This window comes from Streptopelia decaocto (assembly GCF_964273445.1).
Source record: "Streptopelia decaocto genome assembly, chromosome: Z".
NCBI lineage: Eukaryota > Metazoa > Chordata > Aves > Columbiformes > Columbidae > Streptopelia > Streptopelia decaocto.
In genome coordinates, this window is record NC_138657.1 from 11,263,351 (window position 1) to 11,290,825 (window position 27,475).

The window sequence follows — 27,475 nt, forward strand, 5'->3', positions numbered from 1 at the left end:
CAAAACCAAGAGAAACCAATTTCCTGTTTGATGAAACTGATCTGTGTTGCTGCTTTCTCATTCTCTAGGGACCCGGTCAGCACTGTTTCTAGGTGAGAAGGTGGGCCATCTGCTGTAGGTTTTTGAGTGACAGAAGAAAACAAGGCTGCTTATAAGAAAGGAGACCAAACTTCTCTCATCCATTCTGGCAGCTGGGTACCTGGCAGATAGATTAAGCTTATCATAATATGTCTGCAATTTATTTGCCCTAATTGTGCTCCAAGTTGAGTGGGCTTTTGCACCCTTTTCATCATGATGTTTTTCCAGCATACTCTTCTTGCTGTCCATTGCCTTTGCTGGAGTGGTACCAGAGTCTGAAGTACTTCTGGACCCCTGTGGCTGAAAAAACAGAGAACGTGCACAGTGGAAGGAAGTGAAGAGCATAGTTGCAGAAGATGGAGAGAGAGGGCTTCTTCCCTGGAAGTGACTCTGAAATTATCTGAGGAACCTGCCAGACAATTTTCCACAGAGAGCACAAAGAAGGATAGGACTGAACAGGAGAGGCAACAGAAAGGCATCTCATCCCTTCTCGCTACTCTCTTTCCTCTCTTACGACAGTAGTAATGGACACCATATGGCCAAATGGACAGACGGCAGTGGAAGGAACACCTACATTACCTTTTGGGTAAATATCTCTTGAAAAGATTTGCTTAGGTCAAAATCTGCAAACAAATGACTTATTTAGCTGTGGGTTATGACCCAACGAGCTTAGTGCACCTTTCCTTATACATTTTCTTCTCCCTCTCAGCAAATCCAGGGCAATTAACAGATTACCATCTCTGAACACCTGAAAAATGATGCAAACTGCATCAAAGACTTGCTTCATATCGGAAGAGAAGCAAACAAGTATATTTAAAATGTTGAAGGGAATAGTACTCATTCTTACAGAGAATACACTTTGCAATATTCACTGGGCTGGGTAGAGTGAATATCACAGTATAAGTCAAAACAATTATTTAAAAATAAAATTAAAATATTAATACACTCTGTGTTTAACTGGAAAATGATTCTGAGAGCTAAGAGTCAAATTTGTTTGACCAAGTGGCAAACACACCATGTACAATCCATCAAACTCCAAATGCAGAGACACAGTGACTGCCTGATTTTGTCACATTAAGAGAGCTACCTCCAGTCTGATTAAATGAATCAGCTTTGACAAGACTTCGGGAACAACTTAGTGGTGCTACGAATCACAACACCTACTGACAACCTCACAGGCACAGGCACTAAGGCTAAACCTTACAAGTTAACTGTAGCACAAACTGCATCCTTGGAATTACTTAAGTACTTAAAGGTGATTCTTTCAAGCCTTCAGAGCCACTAGGGACAAAATAATCCATTAAAACAAGATATAAGTATCTTAACCTCTCTCCTCATTTCAATAACTAACACTCTTGGCTGTATACTGCCATCTTATTTTACCCCTGATGTCCTCTTTCAAGAATTTTCATTTTTTTCTTCTCTAAGACAAAAGCTACTTAAAGGCTCACAGAATGCTAAGATGTCTGCTTTTAATTTGTGAGACAGGCACAAGTTCAGGAATAGTATGTGTGCGTGCCTGTTATGAAAACAACCTGGCTATGTGTTTCTGAAAAGGCAGTGAATGACACCATGTAATCCACAGAGGTAACCAAAGAATGTTACAGTAAAAGCCTTTTCATTAAGGGATTCAACTGATAGACAATTACTTCAATAAGTGCCTGGTATGATACAAGTCCCAATCCTGAAAATGATCCTTAAACCTGCAAGACCAGTCAAAGGTTAATCAAAGGCCTATGCTAAAATGGTAGGAGCCTAAACTGTTTAAAAATCTCTGACAACTGGCTGATGAATGTTTCAGGCAGTTAAGGAAGACATGGTCAGCATGAAGTTTGTAAACTACCACTTCGCCCAGGACTACACACGTCTGGAAAAGGATGTTTTCAAACCGTGTAAAATCTCAGCAAAGGTAAGACAGCCTGCTTTTTATCCTGTCTAGAGACTCAAGGCAAAGCCCAGGCTTAAGAGTAAAGGTTTTACAGTCATTTAACTAAAGGCTAAACCTATCTGGACCTGTATTTACGCTTGGAGCCCCTTTCATTGTGACAGACACCTGCATCGTTATTATACTGGCCAAAGGACAGCTTGGGTGCTCGAGGGAGAGCCAAAGGCTGATCAGCACAGAAAGCTGGAGACTATTTCTATGTCATCTCTATTTCTATTCACAGCACAGATTCTGCTTCTCTCAAGCCCTCCAGATGGTTGATTTTTCTCCCCTAATTGCACATACGAACTTTGGCCAGAGGCTTTATTTTCATGACTTCTGAGGTGATCAAGACAAGTCACTTCCGAGATAAGGAAAAAAGAGTAACTTGTGCATCACTTTCCAACCTCCCATCAAATTCATTACAGAAATAGCTCTTTACATAATACAAGAGTAAGAGTCTGCTTTGGCATAGAAACCTATTTTCTAAAGCCTCAGATGACATCTAGTTGGACAGGATGAGATGTTTTTCAATACTGCATGCAGATGTAAAATTACACCTTTGCTTTTCTGGTCTGCACATGTCAAAACCGAAGCTGGGTTTTCACCTTCACCCTACAACTCGATTTTTAAAGAATTTCCTCAGAAATGATGCTGGTATATACAGAAAACTTTTGGTGGTTTTTGGGTAGGTTTGAGGTTTCCTTTCTCTGCTGCAATTCAGTTTTAAATACAAAGGAAACAAGCTACATAGTACAGAGCTAGAAAAGCTCTACACTAATGAAAAAACACTACCCATATTAGCTGTCACGTTACCTAAAACTTTTAATTTTGCAACAGAAGATGTATATAAATTGATACATAAGGCCTGGAGAAGAGTTAAAAAAATGAGTCACAGTTCTAAGGACTTGATCCAGAACTCTTTAACACTAGTGGAAATACTTATCAAAATACTTATCAAAACTACGGATATGGTTAAAAACCACCAGTAGCTGCACATGTCATTTGTGTAGGTGAAAAAACTTGTACAAAATTGACCAAGAAAAGATGCTTTTTTACAGTTTTTCAAGAAAAGCTCACTGTCTGGCTCCAGAGTCTGTTAAAAGAGTTTTTTTGATGGACTGAATCTGGATTAAAATTCCAGTTTGGAAATGCTGAGATTTACATAATCTTAAACAAAACAGCAATCTTCCACCAAAACAAAGCAAAACCCCCAAGCAAGACTGCATGATCTGCCTCATCTGAGTTGTGAATACTTAGATCCTAAAAGAAAGAAAATAAAACCCCAACCTCAGCAGGTATTTTTCCTACTGATATTTATAAAATGTATACTTTAAAAAAAAAAAAAAAGTTTTGCTACTGTTTCCCTTCAAAGGCTTAACATTTGGAAAACACATCATGGAGGTTTTACAGTACCATAAGACACACTTCAGTAATTCACAAAACCTGTTATCACTTCATACACACTGTGCCTTAGGAACCTTTTTGGTATCACTCTGTGGGTACAAGTGGATAAGGCTTCAAGGAGGAAAGTCAGCAAAAGAAACTTCCTCTGCCAAAAATGCCCCATCTTCATAAAGCAGGTTGTTCAGGTGGGAAACAAACTATTTTTGTGTCAGAAGCCATTTAAAATGCAAGCAAAACTACTATAGTATCATCCAAGCTAATACTTACCTCTGAGAGATTCATTTCTACCCAAAAATCACCTCTTGACCTGAGGAGTTTACTGATATTATGCTTTTAAATTCCTGAACCAAAGGAATTCATCTCTATTGTGTCCTACATTTGAAAAAATCTTGCAGCATTCAAATTCTTTTTCACTCATCCTTTGCTTTGCTTCCTATAGCAACAATAAGGAGAATCTCTACTTGAATTTCCAAAAGCAAAGCAGAAAATACTGGGCTTCATGGGACATATATTTGAAGAAGCAGATTTCAATGTAAAAAATCTGGAAGAACATGTCTGCATGCTTGTAGATATATTTTCCATACAAAGTATTTGTAAAAGCCATTTTCTTCAGACTTTATGCAAACAATAATTACAAATATTTTTGCATTACTTTTTGAAGTCTTAAGGAGTTTTTTTAAAAGATAACTAACCTACTAAACTTCCACAGCTTTATCTATGGTACTTGCTTCCTATATCTGCCGCCCTCATATACCTGTCTTCCAGTATCCTCAGTGGAAAACCAGGCTGATTCATGTATCTCCTGTACTTACTCATCATGTTGTTATAATAGCCTTGGTAGAAAAACATACTGATTTACATTTCTTGTGTATTTAATCATCATGATGTTATGTTCAAATTGTTACCCATAATGAGCCAAACAAGATTTATAAGAAAAAATACACAGAATGACAGCGAGAAATGTTTTTGCCAGTATTCATTAGGCATCAATTCACCGTTGCTTAGTCATGGGTACTTTGCATCCTTCCTCTTGATTTAGATCCCTGCTTTCTTGTTTTCCCTTCTCCTTATATGACAGCCAGTCATTTTAACACAGTATATTCACAATAGAACCTCTGCTTATTATTACAGGAAAAAAGCCACTGAAGAGAGGCTGTAACAAAAGGCAGCTACACTCAGGAGAAGTATTTTTTAAAATGAAGAAATGACAAACAAAAGAGTGAAGTATACAAAGGTATCTCATCTCCCAAAGGGGTTACAGAAAGGAGTTCATGATTAGAGAGCTGCTAAGCAAAAGGACGGAATCACTGACTGAGGTGTTGTGCACAGAGAAAGGACTCTCCAGTCAAGCTTTTCTGTCTCTACAGTGGATGAGTCCAACTCCCAAGTCTCTCCAAACTGCTCAGGTTTTGTAAGCATTAATGAATGCTTCATTAAGCACATACATCCCAACTTCCTTGCCCAGTTGTATTCCAAGTTCTTCCAATTAATCTTATTTAATATTTTTTTTCTTCTTTCTTCTTTTTGGTTATCAAGATCTGCTGGTTTAAGTGGCACAAGATAACAGACTAGTAGCCACTTGACAATTTCCTCAAGGAGATGCTGCTTTTTCAATTTGCTTGTTTTCTATGGCTGCAGGTCTCAGGAGAAGCCTTCTTTTAGTGAGAACTAAGCTAGAATTGAAGAGTATTTTTCTGATTAAGAAATTAAAAACAAAGGAGAGAAAAGGAACCAAACCAACTCCTGTCCAGTTTTAAGGAGTAAAGTCAGTAGACGAAAGCATGAAATGGCACTTGTGAGAGAGCAAGAAACCAAGTTCTAAGAGCTTGAAAATCTGCAGTCTGTGAACTAATTCAGACCTTCAGATTGAACACGCAAATTTACCCTGAGATTTTGCTGAGGCTGGAGTAATTTTGTACACTGTCTTTTTCACACTTCCTTTCTTGCTCTCTTTTCCCTCCCTGTCTGTCAATCACTGGTGGAATCTCAGGGTGCTGGTGGCAGTTCTCTTCCAAATCCATGACAGGCACCCGTGTAAGAGTATAGTGGTTGTTACGATATGTGTTGTTAACTCTGGATGCCTTGGGGCTTGGAGGGATCTTGTAAAGTTAGTGAAAATTTCCACGTACAGTATGAAAATTTCAAGATGGTTGGCAAAGCTTTACTAAGCCCGTAACTCCTACAGTGTAGCTAAAGAAATTACTCCTGAAAAAGAATACTGAAGAACAGTCATGCAGTTTCCAGGGGGGTAAAAGCTCCTATCAAAAGGAAGGGAGGAAGGACACAGCATTGCAGAAGAGATGTTTAGCTTTCTTCGACTAGGACATTGGAACCACAGAATCACAGAATGTTAGAGATTGGAAGGGACTTCAAAAGATCATCTAGTGAAATCCCACCACTGAAGCAGGAACACCTAGATTAAGTTACACAGGATTGTGTCCAGGTGGGTTTTGAATGTCTCCAGAGTAGGAGACTCTACAACCCCCTGGGCAGCCTGTTCCAGTGTTCTGTTACCCTCACTGAGAAGAAGTTTCTTCTCAGTTTTAAGTGGAATCTCTTGTGTTCCAGTTTGAACCCATTACCCCTTGTCCTATCAGTGGTTGTCACCGAGAGAGCCTGGCTCCATCCTCATGGCACTCACCCTTTATATATTTGTATACATTAATTAGGCCACCCCTCAGTCTCCTCTTCTCCAGGCTAAAGAGACACAGCTCTGTCAGCATTTCCTCATAAGGGAGATGTTCCACTCCCTTAATCATCTTTGTTGCCCTGCGCTGGACCCTCTCCAGCAGTTCCCTGCCCTTCTTGAACTGAGGGGCCCAGAACTGGACACAATATTCCAGCTGTGGTCTCACCAGGGCAGAGTAGAGGGGAAGGAGAACCTCTCTTGACCTACTAACCACCCCCCTTCTAATCCACCCCAGGATGCCATTGGCCTTCCTGGCCACAAGGGCACAGTGCTGGCTCATGGTCATCCTGCTGTCCACCAGGACCACCAGGTCCCTTTCCCTTACACTGCTCTCTAGCAGGTTGTTCCCCAACTTATACTGGAATCTGGGGTTGTTCTTGACCAGATGCAAGACTCTACACTTGCCCTTGTTATATTTCATTAAATTTTTCCCTGCCCAACTCTCCAGCCTGTCCAGGTCTCTGGATGGCAGCACAGCCTCTGGCGTGTCAGCCACTCCTCCCAGCTTAGTGTCATCAGCAAACTTGCTGACAGTCCACTCTATTCCCTCATCCAAGTCACTGGCGAATATATTGAATAATATAGGCCCCAGTACTGACCCTTGAGGCACTCCACCTAATACAGGCCTCCAACTAGACTCTGCCTCACTCTAGACTCTGACTCTCTGGCTTCTTTCCTTCAGCCAGTTCACAGTTCACCTCACTACCCAATCATCCAGACCTCTCTCAGTTTAGCTGTGAGGATGCTGTCGGAGACTGTCTCAAATGCTTTACTGAAGTCAAGGTAGATCACAGCCAGCGCTCTGCCATCATCTATCCACCTTGTTATGTCTTCATAAAAGGCTATGAGGTTGGTCAAGCATGATTTCCCCTTGGTGAAGCCATGCTGATTGCTCCTAATGACCCTCTTATCCTTGATATGCCTTGAGATGGCACCAAGGATAAGTTGTTCCATCACCACCAGAAAAGTTCTTCCTGCATGACTAAGTAAATAACTGTTAGTAACATATTACACACAAAAATATTTTTTTCTAGCTGGAAAGCTATCCAACTCATGAACATCATCTTTTGTTTTGCATTCTTAACAGAAACAATACTAAAAATCTCATGGAAAAAAGTACTCAGCAGAAAATTAGGTCCAAAATCCAAGAAACCACAAAATACAAATCTCCCCTGCCTTGCTGGACCTGTGATTCCTCCAAGTTTAAAGTCTTTTCAGTGAATCTGTTCTGAATTAAAATTTGTAAAAAAAATGAAAAGTTTCCACATGGTTTCAGGTTTCATTGAAAAGGCTGTTTATAGATCTAATCCACGTGCTGTTTTGTAGGCAAAACTGTTGCCCTCGTAGCTGTGATAACCAATATGAGGCATACTCCTAAACCAAAGCCTAGGCAACCTATTGAATACTCATATAGATGGTGAAATTCTACACTTCAATAGTTATACCCAAGTACTGGGCCAGAAATTAACAAAAGAAGTAATAACTAGCATAGTCTACAAGTATGTCATTTACTAGTTCTGCTCCACCGACTGCACAACATCTTCATGGGTTCCTTGTGCTGCAAAAAATGGTATCCACATGTCAGATAAAAGAAAATACTGTTGTAAGACAAGTTTCGTGGCCTCCCCAAAAACTATGGTTCTGCTTGGGAGGTAAGTGATGAGATGAACATGATGGGCATCTTCCTTTATCTTCATCACTGTCAATCTAAAAAGTCATCCAACCCAAGAACCCACTTAAAAAAAGAACCTTCTCTGGAGAATTTTGCTGAAAAAAAAAGTGTGAAAAGGCTGTGTTACAAACATATTCCCTAACTTCCTAAGACAGAGAAGAAGATACAAATGGAGATCTGGACATTTGTTTTACTTTTTCTTGGAACAAGCAGTTTACCTGAATGGCCCACATTTTTATTGGTGGAAGACACAGTGTTAGATAGTGGAAATCACGGCTTTGTTTTTGACCATCTCTGTATTTTTGTTTAGTTTTATCTAGTTTGAAACTCAACATTGGTAATCAAGGAAAGGAAGGAGAAAAAAAGTGAAGTGTTATTGAAGAGGAGGTGTTTATGTACTCCACAATACTTTGGACTGGTTATGATAGTGCCTCTGCTCTTCCTCTTTCTCCCTTTGTCACAATTGTCACAGATATCTCTGGCTGCATGAGGCTTCTCATGTGGGCCAAGAAGCTCTTGTTTGCTTTGCTTTTTAAAGTACAGAACAGTCAGTCTGTTCTTCTTTTTGTGGCACATCATCAACAATATTATAAAGAACAACAAAGGAACATTGAAGCCAATTTCTGCTTTTTGGCACAAAGCATGTGGCTCCTATTTTATTTTATTTTATGAAGGCTTTCTAGAGAGTGTTTTCAGGCAATTAGGAAAGTAAAGAACTGTTGTCATTTTTACATAGTTGTTCTGATGTCTCACGTTTAAAACCATAAACAACAGTAAGGTGGTATAATGTATAAGCACAAGAGCATACAGAAGAGAACAGATATGTCACAGAAGAACAATCTCCCATCTGAATGAACACTCTCGAAAAAAAGCTTTAGTTTATTAAGTAAACATAGGCTAATGGAGCATCTGCAAGTTTAACCAACTAAAAGCTAAAACTAGTCGAATTAAAATGTAAGTCCTATCACTGTAAACTTGCCAAAAGTCCTCCTGCACATTATACAGTGAAGAAAAGTTAAGATGCATTCTCAAGATTCCTTATGCTTCACCAATCCACAGCTTTGCTCAGCTGGGAAATGTTAAAAAAAAGAAAAAAAAAAAAAATTGGAATCCTTTTCAGAATGAAAGATTTCAAAATATGCGAATACAATAGTTGAGCACAGTAGACATATTTTAAAGAACAACTTGAGTTACTCAGGTCAAATTCTCCCTAAAATATATGTATTCAACTGCCTTCACATATACAGCAGATGGCTGCAATCATCGGCTTATTTGCAGTGTATCTAATACCAACCCCTTTTAAAAACTTAGTTTAGAAGCACCTGCTGATTATGTAAATATTAAACTTTCATCTGCAGCTGCAAAGTACCCATTTAAAGAAATCAGACTTTTTTCATTTTTGGTGGCACTCAGAAGATATACTTGTCCCATCAAAAGATCCTGTCATGTAGAAAGTGTAACTCTAAAATAATAGGCCCACTATCTTTAGGAAGAGCTCAAAACAATATGTAATGATACAAGCTATTGATAAAGGCAGAAATTCTGTGTTTATTGTATTCCACAGGTTACTAGGGCACTCAAGGTGGAGGAAGTTGACTTGAACTACAAAAGAAAAAATTAAGATAAAAATGTGATTTTGTCTGAAATAAATTAGAATTACAATTGAAAGTAAGGAAAATGGCATAGTGTTATCTTCATTTGGAGTTAACTGAGCACACAAGTAAGCTGCACCCACTTACATAAAACAGGATTCTGATCCAATATGCCAACGCTGACATTGACTTTAACTACATTCCTCTGCTTGGGTTGCACTCATACCCCAATGAATTCCTGCTAACCTCCTCTGAATACAGAACAAAGGAAAGATGCTCCAGAGGCACAAGGTAAATTACAAGGTGATGACTGGCAGGGAGTATAATACAACTGATCAGCTTTCCAACACAAACACTGGGATATCTCAGTCCTTTCCTGCACTGGTGGCAGACAACACCTCTTCTCCATTATGTGCTTATGTATAGTCCAGGTCCCTCAGTGTATCCTTATAATCCTCCTCGTGCAGACATACAGCCATCACAGTCTCTGTTAAACCTGCAGGAATTCTTCAGCTTCTAGTCACAAACCTGCCTGTGTCTAGTCTCTGAACAGAACTACCAACTCTTACAAGTCACCTCAAGAGACTTCCTACATGTATTGAAAATCACATTTAAAAAAGCAGCATGGCCCTCATAAACAGCTATCCAACCAATTAATGTATCCATTGCACCTAGTTCACATTTAATGAGGAGACATTTCCTGAGAACTGTGGTATGCAGAATATAAGTGAGATATGAGAATTGATATAAATACTGTATTTTGTTTCAAGTTGACCAATATTTTATTATTAGTATTCCTTTTGTCCAGCTCACAAACCAAATATACCAGAGCTCAGATATGCTCTGATAATTTAAAAACTTTTGTCCTAAAAAAATTAATTGAGTTAGACAAAACCTGCATACTTTCTTTGACAATAAAGAACTGTAAATTGTTGTTATTTCAACTGGAGACTTTGAATGTATACTAGTAAAAGGACTTGTTCAAAAAGCAGTAACAGTAACAACAACAACAATAATAATCTTAGCAAAATGTGATGACAAATTTCTGTTTAGTGACCCAATGCCTTCTTCCTCTTTGGTAACTGAAAGTAAACATGAGAGAATTAAAGAACATTCAATAGACTGTAAGTTTCGCCAAGGATTTATCCTGCAAAGATACACATACACAGCCCCTCTCCAAACAGAAAAGTTCATGAAAGTTCAAAAAGTGATCAGCAAAATTTATGAAGGAAAAATTTACTAAGAGCACTTGAGGGCAAAAGACATTACCTCAGACTTCGTAAACTCCAGTCACAAACTGCTGGTGAGCTGTGTTTTAGGGAAGTTTTACTGTATCAGAACATTTGCCCTATTCTTATCACTTTCTTGTCCATCTCTTCGGACTATTGCTGGAGACAAGGTACAAGGTGACTTTGACTAATAGAGCTATTCTGTGTCTTCAGCCAGAGAGTTTTCTGACAGCCTGAAACGAATTCTGATCCAGGTTCATATCAATAACCCCAAATAGAGCTTTTCACTCTCAACTGGATTAGCCATAAAGAGAAACACAAGCACTGAGACATGAGACTCACCTGTGCATTCATGTTGTAGTCCTTTTCCATAGTATCCTTTTTCACAGATGCACTCAAATTGGCCAGTGTGAGTGCCACATTTACAGCTTGCCATGATGTCACAGCAGTTTTCATTTGCCTCACAGAGATATGAACAATGCGATAAATCTTCTTGGATATAGCTGCCAGAAGGCAGGTCTGAAATAGTATCAATTTATTAACAAAAAATCCAAACAAAATCCCCCCCCAACCTCATATTATGTCATTAGTGAAATGTTTCTTAACAACCCTAGGCTGCAGTTTTAAGTAGTAGCGATGCTAGCCTGAAGCAGAGCCTTGTTACACTCAAAGTGTAAAAAAAATAAATCGGTTTTCTTATTCTGGAAAAAAGCTCACTTAAATCCATGGTGCAAAGGTCCCCAAATTTTCTAACCTGGCTTCATTTGAGTCTAAGACCACCAGAATGCAGTCCCACTCCCAGCAGAAGCTGCCGGGACAGTCTTTCCTGGCTTTGGTGGATGCCACCTCTTTCCCATCAGGAGAGCACTTGGTCATGGCATATATAACCAGTTGGTCATACTAAAATCTTTCCTGCAGCACATTCACATAGACCAGTTATATCTTAGATGTAACAAACAGAATGGCAGTAAATGACACCACTTACATAAAAGTAGTATGCTTTTAAAAGTTAAATGTAGCAAACAAATGCAAATGGTTAGTCTGATGAATATTGTAAGCCTCAATGAGGCAGCACTGGCTTACAAATGAAGGTCTAGTCATATGCTCTCTCTTGCTAGTCTAAACTTACTCTCTTTTTCAGGAAGAACTCTGTGTTTTTCTAAAATATGGTAGATTAAAAAAGAACAACTGCACAGTCGCTTTCCACCCCTTGCTCTCTCCAGTTTTTACTGAATGTATAAGGTCATAGCCATAAATTGTATTTACTCCTATACACAAATCAGTTCAGAACAGTCTAGCTTTGGGTTTTGTGTAAAATAACAACAGGTATTAAGGCGAGTCCTAATGTGTGCACTAGGTTTCTCTTTTGGACAACCATGTATCTGAATACAAAGTTCTTCTATTCAAGCAGAAGTTACACTGGGTCAAGACCACAGTCTGTTCTTCATGGAGAAAATGAAGACCTGAATGGAGGTAAATATATATATACCAAGCAGAATAATTTGGCTCACATTTTGCTGATGACGAGTTAGTCAAACAAACAGTTTATCCTTTTACCCGAGGAATGAACACCTCTACTAGAAAGAGGAAAAATATTTACAAAAAAAGGGATCAACACCACATGAAATCTGATTACAAGACAGTACTAGAGATCTTTCTATGCAGACCTCTCTGTTCTCTGTAGACTTCTGAAGTTAGTATATTAATACCTTCGTGAAGAGCCCTGCGCGCCAGAGCTTCAAACTCAGTAAAACTGTGAAGAAGGTAACAGTGATCTTCTTTTGGATGGGATGCCATGTCATTCAGTTCTCGGATATTCCCCTGCCATATCCCAAAGGTGAAGATCTCCACTCCAAATTCTCGCAAGGATGCTGCAATGGGTCTTGGGTCTCCCCCATTGGAATATCCATCAGTAATGAGAAATATCACCTTTGTGGCATTTCCACGGGCATGCCGTAATATTTGCTGGAAGAGAAAACGAAATCGCACACCTCAGCAAAAGGTCAGCAGCAGTTGATCTGTACACTACTTCCTCCATGATGTGGCTCTTTTTATTTGAATTATATACCTAGATTAAGTCCTTGTAAGACCACACACTACAACAAAGATCAACCATCTGCAAGCAGAGCCTGCGGTTAGACAAGGCCACCTACTGAGTCACACTTCAGATGGTCACAGTCTGAACAATCACAGAAACCATGACACGATCTGAAATAAGACACTTTTCACACTGACCGATTAAGTCACCTGTGTGTCAGACAGCCATGTTCCTGACCAGTGCTTCAGCAACTTTGTTGCATAGGTAATACAAACATTAAAACTCTAGTGCAAGACCCATGAGATGAGAGATCAGATGCTGCCAATTGTCTCAGTGCCATGGGAATGATGTGGATGTGTATCAGCTGCCAGTTCCGTCCATGTTGCTTTTCCATTCAGCTTGTGAAATGCCATTTGTTTCCAAATTTGCTTGAACCATTCAGGTAGGTGAAAACTCACCAAATCCTACCCTGAAAATGCCTGCTGCAAATGGTGGCATAACCACTCTCATTATCATGGCTTTCAGTATGTAATTTAGGGACAAATTCTCTAAAGTTTGTAAGAGGTAACTAAGAACAAAAAGTGCATTATTAGGGATAATTTTGCTCAAAAAATCCACAAATCTAATGGAAAAATTGTAGGGACTGACAGATCCGTGAAAGGTGATGAAACAGTCAAAACCACAGATAGAAGGAAGGAAAAGGTAGTGAGATGGAAGAGATCCTGTCAGAAACAGATGTTAAAAAAAAACATCTCAGACAGGTGATGTGCAATGCAAAAATATAGTTGTGCCTGATGAGACTTCATAAGCCCCTCTCTGTGAAGGGAAGTTGAACAGGTTTTAGAAACAGATGAGAACATGGGATTAGTTAGAAACAAGTTCCTACTTGCCAGGCTAGAAAATTATAAATAAAAAGGAAAGAATTTGGGTATATCACGTCCTTTTAAATAAGTTTCAAAAGAGTGACAATGCACGAAGCAATTTGCTTCCCTACACTCACCGTCAGCATCCGTCCTACAGTCAGGTGCTGAATCTTTACTACCAGCACAACTGCTCTAGGAAACTGGAACCCAGAAAAATAACCAATCCTCAAAACTGTAATTTTATGTGTGGAAAAATACCTACAGCATGACAACAATCATTGGAGTTTCCCATGGCATCTTGTATTCAAAGACTGAATGTCAAATCAGAGACAATAGCTATGAAGTTTAACCAGGTAACTAGTAGATAAACAAGTGACTAAAAGAACACCCAGTTTTCTTCATTCTGTGCAAACTGGTTTCTCCTAAGAGACTAAAATCTTTGTATCTGCCATCATGGTGCCTACTCTTCTGTTGGTGACACACTTTCTTCTGTTGAGTCTGAGGTAACAAATACGATCTAACATATTTTAACGTCATCTTATGTTTTGATCCACTAGATTATAAGGCCCACTTCTGAATTATTGTTAGTTTCCTCCCAAGAAACATTTGGATTCTTGGTTATTTTAAACCCAGCATATCATTCCCCATTTGCTCCTGTTGAATTGTGTTTTTCTCCCTTATAATAGCAGTTTAACAAGATCACCTTAGGTTGTCCATCATGGCCCCAAAAAACTGCCTGTAATCCCTTCCGCCTTGCAGCCACTTGGAGATTTAAGGATCATTTCATCTATTATGTCACAGAAAACATTTGTAAAAATACTCAGTACTGCCTAAGGACACGCCCCACAGATTCCTGACCAATTCATCCTTCTAGTCTGACAGTGCAATAGTGCTAATTACTCAGCGAGTACGTTGGATGACAGGTAGAGCACTTGCAAAAATGCGATGTTAATGTCCAGTGGACTAGACACCACCCTATGGAGTCACCGCACTCACAGTTAGCCACAGGCTGTCAGACTATGAGTAAATATGGGGCGACCACCAACCTCGTGGTGGCCAGATGCTGTATCACAGTATCACAGTATGTTTGGGATTGGAAGGGACCTCAAAAGATCATCTAGTCCAATCCCCCTGCTGGAGCAGGAACACCTAGGTGAGGTCGCACAGGAACATGTCCAGGCGGGTTTTGAATGTCTCCAGAGAAGGAGACTCCACAACTTCCCTGGGCAGCCTGTTCCAGTGTCTGTCACCCTTGCTGAGAAGAAGTTTTTTCTCAAATTTAAGTGGAACCTCTTGTGTTCCAGCTTGATCCCATTACCCCTTGTCCTATCATTGTTTGCCACCGAGAAGAGCCTGGCTCCATCCTCATGGCACTCACCCTTTATATATTTATAAATATTAATAAGGTCCCCCTTAGTCTCCTCTTCTCCAAACTAAAGAGACCCAGCTCCGTCAGCCTTTCCTCATAAGGGAGATGCTCCACTCCCTTAATCATCTTGGTTGCCCTACGCTGGACCCTCTCCAGCAGTTCCCTGTCCTTCTTGAACTGAGGGGCCCAGAACTGGACACAATATTCCAGCTGTGGTCTCACCAGGGCAGAGTAGAGGGGAAGGAGAACCTCTCTGACCTGCTAACTATCCCCCTTCTAATCCACCACACGATGCCATTGGCCTTGCTGGCCACAAGGGCACAGTGCTGGCTCATGGTCATCCTGTTGTCCACCAGGACCCCCAGGTCCCTTTCCCCTACACTGCTCTCTAATATGTAATTTCCCAACCTAGACTGGAACCTGGGGTTGTTCCTGCCCAGATGCAGGACTCTACACTTTCCCTTGTTAAATTTCATTAGGTTATTCCCTGCCCAACTCTCCAGCCTGTCTGAGGTCCTAAAGCAGAGGATCATGAAGGTGCAGCTTCTCCTTCCTCCATGGACTTATCTGGAAGGAGATAGATGCAGACTTTCAACTTGGTACCATGCAAATTACTAACATGTTTATTTCAGTAACAGATTGTACCACTCAACAATCAATATAACAGACCACATACTACAGACCTTTGAATGATACTCCAAAACCCATGTCGTTACGTGATGAGTAGTAAATGTATTTAAGCCACCCCTAACAAACATGAATTCCAAAAATGGGGATGAACTGAGTTGAGCAGTTTCATTACAAAATTCTAAAGTAAGACATATAAAGTAAAATTGTCTGGCTTTCAGCTCCAACAAAAGCTTACAAGTTAGGTCAGTCCAAAGAACCTGCAGAGATTTTATAATCTTTCCAGCAAGCCAGGTCAGATTTCAAGACAATTTAATTTTGACTTGTCAATTCATTTACTTCAGGTAGATACTAAACAAAAACAAGCACATATAAATCAAATCATAGACCATTGGCACTGTAGTAAGAAAGACTGCCAAGCAGTGTGTTGCTGTTGGGCTTGATTTTATTACTACTTGTATGCAAAACCCAAAGGGAGTGAAAACAAATTCTCTTGTAGACAGAAATACCCTTTACAAACCAAATCTATTGTTCCTCATGTTACTTAAGTCATAAGTAGGAAACAAGAATGAAGTGAAAACTAGAATGAAGTAGAAAACTAGATTGAAAAGAATCAGGAAAATAAAGACAAGGGAAAAGAAAATACAAAGGCAAAGAGTAGAAAAAAAATACAAATGCCTCATTTTGAAATGCATTTAGAAATGCATGCTCTAAGCCAAGTGCCATTGCAGGCAGAGAGGGGAGTGCTATTTATGATTAACAGATTCAATTAACATGCTTAGCAATTACTGTGCTATTTTAAAATAGAATCTAAGCAACTTAAACTTCTATTCAACTTCTTAAGTATTCAGGCTGAAATTTTCCACTCAGGATGTTTGTCCCAAGCTGTTTCAGTGAAAATGGCTTTTATTTCAAAAACAACAAGATGAGGAAAAACATATGTTCCATCCATTACTTATTTGTTTTTTGCAAACACAGCATCTCTGAGCTTTGCAGAAGGAACTTTCAATTTTCAAATCACATTTACAATGAAAGTGAAAAAATAGACCCCAAACATATGCAAACTGTGGAACTTGTGTAACTGAAGAAGAAACTACAATTTGCACAGGTTTAAGAGATACAATGGAGATCGCCACTGCAATTCTCTGAAGATCCCACCTGTATGCAGCCTGCTTTAGCAGAATATGATTTCAACTCAAGATTATGTCATAACACATACAGAAGGGGGAACAAAGCTTAGTTTTGGCAACATGTGGCTTGCAATTTCAGTAATATCCTTTCAGCACTGTTTCCCTCTCTGCATAGCACAAAGCTGCAAAAACTTTGTAGATGAAGGTAGTGGACAACATTATATGTTATCCTAGCTTTTCAGCAGGTGATACTTATAACAGGTAACAATCAATCTTCTATATTTTCCCTAAATATATTAATCAATGATTTGGATGAGGGAAATTTGCTGATGACACCAAGCTGGGAGGAGTGGCTGACTCACCAGAAGGCTGTGCTGCCATCCAGAGACCTGGACAGGCTGGAGAGTTGGGCGGGGAAAAATTTAATGAAATATAACAAGGGCAAGCGTAGAGTCTTGTATCTGGGCAAGAACAACCCCAGGTTCCAATATAAGTTGGGGAACGACCTGTTAGAGGGCAGTGTAGGGGAAAGGGACCTGGGGGTCCCAAGGGACAGCAGGATGACCATGAGCCAGCACTGTGCCCTTGTGGCCAGGAAGGCCAATGGCATCCTGGGGTGGATTACAAGGAGGGTGGTTAGTAGGTCCAGAGAGGTTCTCCTTCCTCTCTGCTCTGTCCTGGTGAGACCACAGCTGGAATATTGTGTCCAGTTCTGGGCCCCTCAGTTCAAGAAGGGCAGGGAACTGCTGGAGAGAGTCCAGCGCAGGGCAACAAAGATGATGGAGTGGAGCATCTCCCTTATGAGGAAAGGCTGACGGAGCTGGGGCTCTTTAGCTTGGAGAAGAGGAGACTGAGGGGTGACCTCAATAATGTTTACAGATATATAAAGGGTGAGTGTCAGGAGGATGGAGCCAGGCTCTTCTTGGTGACAACCGATGATAGGACAAGGGGCAATGGGTACAAACTGGAACACAAAAGGTTCCACTTAAATTTTAGAAGAAACTTCTTCTCAGTGAGGGTGACAGAACACTGGAACAGGCTGCCCAGGGGGTTGTGGAGTCTCCTTCTCTGGAGGCATTCAAGACCTGCCTGGATGCCTTCCTGTGTAACCTCATCTGGGTGTTCCTGCTCCGGAAGGGGGACTGGACTGGATGATCTTTTGAAGTCCCTTCCAATCCCTGACATTCTGTGATTCTGTGAACAACAAGCAGCCAACAGCTTATTTTGTCCTCTTCATCTGAAAGGGCGACCACCAGTTTGGGGCAGCAGCTCTCTCACAAACAGACACAGAGCTAACAGAGCACGAAGCTGTCTTCCTGCTACCTGACAGACTTCAGGCACCAGTGGATCTGAGTACAGAAACAGACAGATGAACAGACAGGATTGCTAAATATTGCCCCTAGAAATCAAAACAAAACAAAGCCACTGAACAGCTTGGCCCTCATGTCTTGCAGCTGTAACTCTAGACACAGAAATCCTGCTGTATAACAGCAGAGCAAAAGAACAAGGGAAAGAAAGAAACATTCAACATTTGAGGGGAAAAAAAAACCTGACGTAAGTCTGTTTTTAAATCATCTGTATATGTCTGGTGGTGCAGTGAGTGTTTAGTTTCTTTCTGTGAAAGGAGAGTGACATTCAGAGCTGCTGGCAATCCAAGTAACAGTCTGCATTGCTCTGCCTCTTGCCTGCAATATTTGTGTGGTATTTCACATAATTTTTGTTTCCTTTAATCCTGACTCACATTTCTCTATTTCAAGACACCTCTCTCCTTCCCTCTCCAGAAAGTAGTTTCAAAAGCTGGTGGTTTTTTGTTTGTTTGTTTGTTTTGTTTTGTGTTTTTTAATTATTATTATTTTTTAATTTCCCCAACAGAAATTTCATGTATTATAAAATGTCTGTTCCCTTAACCCCTAAACTTGTAAGCATATAGAGAGGTGATTCCATGGATTTAATGAGCCCTCATTAACTTCATGGACTGTATCTACATAAAGATTACTTCTTTTCATGTCACAGCTCTGCAGTCCTTTCCTAAATTGTCAGGTTCTTCAATAAATAAAGCTTAAAAGCCCACTAAACAGTACTCGGAAGTTAAAAGGATCCTGAGAACCCATTTCTTTGGTATGAATATCCACATCTGCTTCTGATTTTACTATCAAATGAAACTTAGCACCAGTCATAACCCAAAATAAGGTGCTGAATGACCTGTTTAATTGAGAACAGAGCCCATTTGGTCACTACAATCAGAAAAATAATAAGGGATAAGTACAAACAAAACAATTAATGCTCTTGATGAGTGCAAGGAAATGCATGGGGCCACTAGAAACACCTTGTCTTTAGTACCTGTTTTCTTTTGTACACTTCTATCACAGGAATGATAGGTCAGTTTCAGTAATCCTTCCAGATTCTAAATAAAACATTCTTTTCACATTAGCAAAAAGTTATTACCATCTGTATTATATTCTGTCTCTGTTTAGTGTGAACAAATATCTGGCAGACTCACTATTTTCTTTGTGCCAATAACAGCCCTTAGAATTAAAAAATGAAGTGTTGTGCAACACAAAAAGTAGTTGTACAAAATCCTCCTCTAGAAATTCACCACTGTAAAGCAAAATGAGATCCTATCAGTACAGTCACCAAAAAAAAAAACAAAAACCAACAAACCAAAACAAACCAGTTAAAAGCACTAACTTCTGTGTTCTTCAGTTTGTAATACAAAATTGGGGGATGAGTAGTACCCAAGACCAAAAACTTCTTCAGCCATTTGACAGCCACAGCAATGACATCAAAGGTTCTCAATTGCTGATGTGTTCTGCATCTAATGCATGAATATTTGATCTTGGGCCTAATCTCTATCCTTACAAAGTGTTTTGCTTTTAGAGAAGATTTTTACCATACAGAATTTGATATTAATGTATCTATCTAAAGGGAAACAAACTGAAATTGGTTAATCTGTCTCACTTTACAAACGAAACCTTAGATAACATCAGACAGCCCCAGGATCCTTGCCAGGGGAAACTTGCCTTAAAAGGTTTAAGCTAGAACTTAGCTTTCAAAATAACACTATCCAAACATTCATCACAAAAATTACACTACTCCTTGTAGTACCTAAGGGCTACAAAGGGAATGCTATTTGTTACTGGTCAGGAAGAACTGTCACTCCACCTCAGAAGTGACACAGAAAAAGTTCTTCATCAAAGAGCCATTCAGCTCCACTATACCAGTAGCCCACTTACACTGATTTTGTTTTCACTCTAGGAATTATGTAAAACTTACACACCATGCTGAATAGAATGAGACAATTCTGTTTCCCACAGGGTTTTATAATATTACAGAATTAGTATAACCATATATAACACAACATATTCACCATTAAACTTAAATTCAAATGAATAAATTATATTTTATTACAAGAAAACACTGCCTGGATTTGACCTACATATTCAGTGGAACATTAAAACAGTATGTCTTAATTTCTCATGGATGGCTTCGGAAGCAGATCTGCATGTCATTCACAAGGGGAAACAGCAATGCTAAATCCTTTTGAGAAGTTCACCCTTTGTTTCAAGGTTTCTTTGCTTTCATCTTCCCTGCAGGTAAAAAAGGTCCAAACCTGGCAGGAAATTTTATGTGAATAAATATTCTGGAAAGAATAAAAAATCACTACTGTGATCAACCGTAACTTTTGGTGAAGCTGAGGCACCTTATAACTGAATCCTGACAATCCTAAGGAGTTGGGTCATCTCATCAGAGTAACACAAATCTAGAGGGTGACAAATACTGTTCCCCTTAATAATGATAAAAATTTTCTTATTCCTCTACATAAAAAAGCTGGGTATACCTCCTCTGTCCCATCTCTAAAACAGCAAAGATCTGATTTCACCACCTTTTCTTTTGGTCACTGAACGCTGCTACTTCCACCGCTCCACTCCAATAAATCTTATCCCCTCTTTAGGTTTCATTGCCCTTTTTAGGACAGGCACTAAAAGATATTCCATGGTTAGAGGTTTTCTTTTCCAGCTGGTACCTTTCGCCACTTTCTTCTGCACTGCTGCACAAGCTCTAGAGAACAAGCTGTTACCTATATAGAAGAAATTAACTAATATAGAAGCTTTCCTTGAATATTCCCCTAGCAGGAGCTGCAGGGAGAAGATAAATCTGTAGGATTAATCTTGATATTTAAAGAGTGCTGCAAGCCATAGGTTGTTGAAGATATCAACAAAAATTTACAAAAAAAAGAAAAAAAAATATTTAAAATACAGTGATTTCATGCTGGTCTAGTCTTTTATTACAATGATTTTCACTCCAGTTAAATAATATACTACCTCTACCGATTATTTTCATGTGATTCATTTATGAGTAATTAAATAGTGGGTCATGAAAATCCTGTTCTTAATCTATGTTCTATCTTTTCATCTTTCCTATCCTTCTCATCCCCTCTATCTTCAACCTTCATCTCTTCTTTCCACTCTGTCACACTCTCTACATGTTGTTATCTTGCTTTTGTTTTATATCCCTTTCCAACTCTACATGTTTTTTGCATAATTGACAATGAACTTTCCAATCTCTTGTCAATAACAAAGTACAAGAATTCTACTTTTTTCTTTTTTTTTTTCTCAGCCACAACACTTTCCTTCCATCTATAAGTAACTGGCAGGTATGACCTGAGGAAGTCTCACAACCGAGTCAGACCCCTCACTCTATGGATCAAAGCACACAGGTAAAAAAGCCAGGCATGCTCATGTCCAGGAAGTGTAGGGACATATCATCTGAGGAAAGACTGACAGGTCTAGTATTGTTCAGCCTGGAGCAAAGAAGGCCTGAGGTCCTCTTATCCATGTATATAAATACTTAAGGAAGGGGTGTTAGAGGACAGTAAAGAAGGTGGATCCATACTCTTCTAATTGGTAGCATAAGCCAAGAGGCATATAATGAAACAGGAAATTTCACTTAAACAAACAAAATTTTTACTAAAAGGGTGATCCACCATTGAAACAGGTTTCCCAGAGAGCTTGCGGGATCTCCACCCCTAGAGATATTCAAACCCAGCCAGACAAGAGTCCTGAGCAACCTGATCTTGTAGACTCCACTCTGAGCAGGGGGTTTGGACTAGATGGTTTCCAGAGGCCACCTCCAACCACAACAATTCAGTGACTCTGTGGTTTTGTGATACGGAAAGAATATATTTGACTGCCAGTTCTTAGCATTTATTATTAACCTGACCTTTCTCCCCTCTTTCTATCACATGGATTCTGCCTGTAGTCCCTGTGTTACATTTTCAACTCTTTAACTATGGTTGCACAGTTAAAAAATTCCATTTCATGCATTTTGTACAGTTTGAAAAATGAGTAAACCATTCTTACCTCAGAGAGCAAAGCTACACGCTCCAAGCTTAAGACAATCATCTTCACATTGCATAAAGACTGTTTCTTTCCCAACCCCCATCAAAAAAACCCAAACAAACCAAACCCCCAAACCATCACTGCCTTTGCAATGACAGGAGCTACTACACAGAATTTTGACTTAAACATTTATTTTACACAAGTTCTAGGACTGTTGGATCTGCTGACTTGAAACTGGGTGGCTTATAGTTTTGAGCTCTGAATTAAAACAGGACAGGCCGTCACAAGCTGTGGGACAAGACAGCAAGGATAGAGGGGTGGGGTGCTAGCGAAGACCCTCAGCTGGTGGCCCTGAGATGTGCTGGCCCCACTGGAGCCCACTTAAAGTCTTATGGAGATGAGCCAGGGACTCGTGAGGTAACAGAGGCCAACAGGAAAACACCAGTGAAATGCTTCAAAGGAATTAAGGGGTGTTCTTCTAAGAAGGTGACGCACCCAAGAGCCCAGCTGAAGTGCCTCTACACCAATGCACACAGCATGGGCAACAAACAGGAGGAAGTCACCATGCTGCTAGAAAGCTATGACCCAGTGGCCATTACTGAAACTTGGTGGGATGGATCCCATGACCGGAGTGCAGTGATTGATGAATACAGGCTGTTCAGAAGGAAAAGGCAAGGAAGGAGGTGTAGAGAGGTTGCCCTCTACATAAAGAGACGGATAGACTGTGAAGAGCTGCTGCTGAAGAATAGACATGAACAGGTAAAAAGCATATGCGTGAGAATCAGAGACCAAGGTAAGAAAGGAAACCTTGCGGTAGGTGTCTACTACAGGCTGCCCAATCAGCAGGAGACTATTGATGAAGCTGCTTACTCCAGCTACAGGAGGCATCGCGTTCGCAGGCTCTTGTCCTGCTGGGGGACTTCATCCACCCCGACATCCACTGGAAAAGTACCACAGAGACCTGTAAGCAATGCAAGAGACTCCTGGAGTGCACTGAGGATAACTTCCCCAGCCAGGTAATGGACAGCCATACCAGGGGGGATGAAATACTGGACCATGGTCACCAATGCAAGTGAGCTAATCAGTGATGTCAAGATTGGAGGCAGCTTGGGCTGCAGCGATCACACGCATATGGAGTTTGCAGTCCTGAGGGCCGTGGGACAGCAAAGAGTAAAGTCAGGACCCTAGATTTTAGGAAAGCAAATTTTCAGCTCTGCAAGGAGTTAGTCAATGGGACCCCTGGGAAACTGCTCTCAAGGACAAGGGAGCAGAACAGACGTGGCAGATCTGTAAGGAGGCTTTCCACAGAGCTCAAGAGCTCGTGATCCCCAGATGTAAGAAATTGGGTAAGGAGAGCAAGAGGCTGGTATGGCTGAGTCGACATCTGCTGGTCACACTGAAGGGCAAGAAAGAAATGTACAGGTGGTAGAGGTGGTGGAAGCAAGGACAGGTGTCTTGGGATGAGTAGTGGACATTGCCTGGTTGTGCAGAGATGGGTCAGGAAGGCCAAGGGACAGCCAGAGCTGAACTTGGCAAGGGATGCAAAGAATAAGAAGAAGGGCTTCCACACATAACATCAACCAGAAAAGGAAATAAAAGAAAATGTATCCCCATGATAAGGAAGACTGATAAACTGATAACAACGGATAAGGAGAAGGCTGAGGTACTCCACAGCTTTTTTGCCTTCTCTTCTCAAACCTCTCGAGCAGAAGAACTGCAAGACAGAGACTGGAGGAGCAAAGACCCTCCAAATGTAAGGATCTGGTTTGTGATCACTTAAGGAACCTGAACATACATAAATCTACGGGACCTGATGAAACGCATCCCAGAGTCCTGAGGGAATTGGCTGATATAGTTGCCAAGCCAGTCTCCATGAGAAGCATGGCAGTCAGATGAAGTCCCTGCTGACTTGAAAAAGGTAAACATTGCACCCATTTTCAAAAAGGGTAGAAAGGAGGAGCCCGGGAACTACCGACGTGTCAGCCTCACCTCTGTGCCTGGGAAGATCTTGGAACAGATCTTCCTAGGAGCTGTGGTAAGGCACATGGAAGACAGGGAGGTGATTCAGGACAGCCAGCATGGCCTCACCAAGGGCAAGTCCTGCCTGAGCAACCTAGTGGCCTTCTCCGATGGAGTGACTACATCAGTGAACAAAGGAAGGGCTATGGATGTCATCTATCTGGACTTCCGTAAAGCCTTTGACATGGTCCCCCACAACATCCTTGTCTCTAATTTGGAGAGGTATGGATTTGATGGGTGGACTGTTCAGTGTGTGAGGAACTGGCTGGAGAGCAGTGGCCAATGGCTTAATGTCTTGTTGTCACTAGTGACATGGTGTCCCTCAGGGGTCCATATGGGGACCAGTACTGTTTAAGATCATCAAGAACACAGGCACTGGGATCGAGTGCACCCTCAGCACATTTGCAGATGACCCCAAGCTCAGTGGTGCAGCTGACATGCCTGAGGGACAGAATGCCATCCAGAGGGACCTGAACAAGCTCGAGAAGTGTGCCCATGTGAACATCATGAGGTTCAACAAGGCCAAGTGCAAGGCCCTGCCCCTGGGTCAGGGCAACCACCAGTATCAATACAGGCTGGGGGATGAAGGGATTGAGAGCAGCCCTGTGGAGAAGGACTTAGGGGTACTGGTGGATAAAAAGCCTGGACATGAGCCGCCAATGTGTGCTTGTAGTCCAGAAGGCAAATTGTATCTTGGGCTGCATCAAAAGGAGAATGGTCAGGAGGTCAAAGGAGGTGATCCTGCCCCTCTGCTCCATTCTGGTAAGACTCTACCTGGAGTCCTGCGTCCAGCTCTGGAGCCCTCAGTACAGGACACACATGGACCTGTTGGAGAAGATCCAGAGGAGGCACCAAGATGATCAGGGGGCTGGAACAGCTCTGCTATGTGGACAGGCTGACAGAGTTGGGGTTGTTCAGCCTGGAGAAGAGAAGGGTCCAGGGAAACCTTATTGTGGCCTTTCAGTACCTAAAGAGGGCCTAAAAGAAAGATGGGGACAGACCTTTTAGCAGGGCCTGTTATGAGAAGACAAGGTTTAATGATTTTAAATTAAAGGAGGGGAGATTCAGGCTAGATATGGGGAGGAAATTTTTTTACAATGAGGGTGGTGAAACACTGGCCCAGGTTGCCCAGAGAGGTGGTAGCTGCCCCATGCCTGGAGACATTCAGGGTCAGGGTGGATGAGGCTCTGAGCAACATGATCTGGTTGAAGATGTCTCTGCTTATTGCAGGAGGTTGGACTAGATGAGCTTTGAAGGTCCCTTTCAGCCCAAACTATTCTATGATTCCATGATCTGCCAAATACTTGTTTCTTTTTTTTTTTGTTTCAAACATTAATTACTTTTTAAAAGCAGAAAAAAAAGCTGAACAGAATAATTAATTCCAAAAGGTCACACACAATTCATGACCTGGCCCATCTACTGCCAGCTGTCACTACTCAATTATCTTTTGAATATCTTCTTTTGCTCCAGGACTGCTTGAATTGAGCAACATGAACAGAGAGTTATCACTGATAAGAATTGTCCCAGCCCAACTGCGTGAGGTGGCATGTTTTGGAGAGAAATAGGACAGACTATTGGACTCCCTGCTTCACTGATTATACTGCGTATGCTCAGCAGAGCACCACAGCTCTGAACAGTAAAACTTTTTAGAAGCTGCCTGTCAGATCCTTTGTCTTCCTAGCTGAAATTATCAGAGAGACCCTGATACCAGAGAGACCCTGAAAGAGAGGAAACATAATAATTTTAACAGGAGCTTGTGTTTTGAATTAACATCATAGAGAAGTAAGTATCTCAAAGATTTGAACAAGGTTCTGGTCACCCAAATAACCTAACTGTTGCTAAGGGTAGTAGTGCTTTTAATTTCTGTACCTAGGACAGTCAAAGTTCTGAGCACCACAAACATTCTGTCTCATGTACAATATCTAACCTTCAAATTTCAACAACAAGTGGAACTGGAGGACTAACGCTAAAAATGTGTCACAGAAAATGCAAAATATATACACATACAGAATATTAATGCTGAGTTTTGAGTCAGGAAATACTGCTAATGATTTATTTTGCTGGAAAGGCCACTTGTAAGTCTAGGAAATGGCCTAAAAATAAAACATCTTCTTTTGTCCTAACTTCTTCAAAATTTTAATGCCTGGAATTTGTTTCCTACTCTTGGAACAAAATGCTCAGTAGATTTTCTGGTTTGCCTTTGTATCTGTGGAGCAAGGAACATGGTAAGACTGATTTCTCTGTGCAGGTGCTACCTCTAAAGGACTGGGGATCAGAAGGTACTTACGGTCAGACCCCTCCAGCAAAGGCTCTGAGACAAGAGGACAAAAAATGGTTTTCTCAGGAAAAGTAATCTCTGTTCCTGAAACATTTATGAAAACTTCATCCAGATACCATAGTGATGAAAGGTTTAATTCATTGTGCTGTTAGTTCTGCTATTGCATCAGCAACATCTGTATTAATTCCTGCAGCAATGTCTCATATTTCTTACCTTTCCTCTGTCTCTGTATGATACACTGGGAAATGGCTAAAGGGTTTATGGTACTATGCTGTAAATAAAGAGTGTGCCTTCTAAGGGAAGCCTGTTCTTGGCAGATACACAACACAGTGGATGGTGGCACACCTCTCTCTCTTTGCATTCCCAAACCTCTTCTCCTTACTTCACACATGGCTGGTTGACAAAACAAAGGTCAGGAAGGCCACTGTACACTGTGCATTGCAGATCCTTCCAGGCAGGAACATCCATCTATGTTCTCTGAGCTAGAAGTTATGAAAATGGCAGATGTGACCTTGTAAGGTTTAGGATTAGACCAGCTTCCAGGAAAATCGGCTGAGATAGGTAGGTACATGATGGAAAGACAAGAAACAACCACTCACTAACACCAGTTTCCTTGCTGGTAATGCCCAACTCAGCAATGAGAGACACAGAACACCCCTTTTTGTGCCAAAAGGAGTATGTTTTCTTACGGTTGCCCCTTTTTTTCCACAAAGTTATAGTTCTTTGCCTTTGTCTTTTTAGACTTAGCACATAAAAACAACTCAAGAACATCAGCAAGGCTAGAACACATCAACACTGGTGGAATGGATCAAAATGAAAAGCAGACTTCAGATGACTTCTTTCTAAAACCTCAGTAAAATCCACATCATTACTAAAATATACTGGTCATTTGCACAGTTCCTCGGGATCTCTCTTTAACACTGTAACAGTTTCTTTGCTTCTGAAAGGCTCCCAGTGCACACATGGTATTTCCTATTCAAAGCAGATGGGAAAGTCAGAAAATGTCAGCGTCATCATTCAACTATATCTCACACAGCATCACCAACAGGTACTCTTTATGGGTGGAAGTCATGAAGCATTCTATGCAGTTATGTGAATGATCAAACAGTGTATCCATAATGACCATTTCAGCCTTAAAACTTCATGAAAGATATTTAGAAAACAGAACAACTGAAACCAATAAAACCTCATGGACTTTCCATGGAATTTCAATATTTTTAT

At 40.7% G+C, this 27,475-nt stretch overlaps 1 protein-coding gene across 1 annotated transcript in view; it reads right to left on the reverse strand.

Moving 5' to 3' along the window:
* SVEP1 (sushi, von Willebrand factor type A, EGF and pentraxin domain containing 1) overlaps positions 1-27,475 on the reverse strand; it is a gene marked incomplete at its 5' end in the record, with an annotated part of 136,995 nt that overhangs the window by 102,157 nt on the left and 7,363 nt on the right. The window contains 2 exons of the mRNA XM_082075065.1: positions 10,934-11,110; positions 12,301-12,556. Of these exons, the coding sequence (XP_081931191.1) occupies positions 10,934-11,110; positions 12,301-12,556 (433 nt within the window). The remainder of the gene's footprint in view (positions 1-10,933; positions 11,111-12,300; positions 12,557-27,475) is intronic.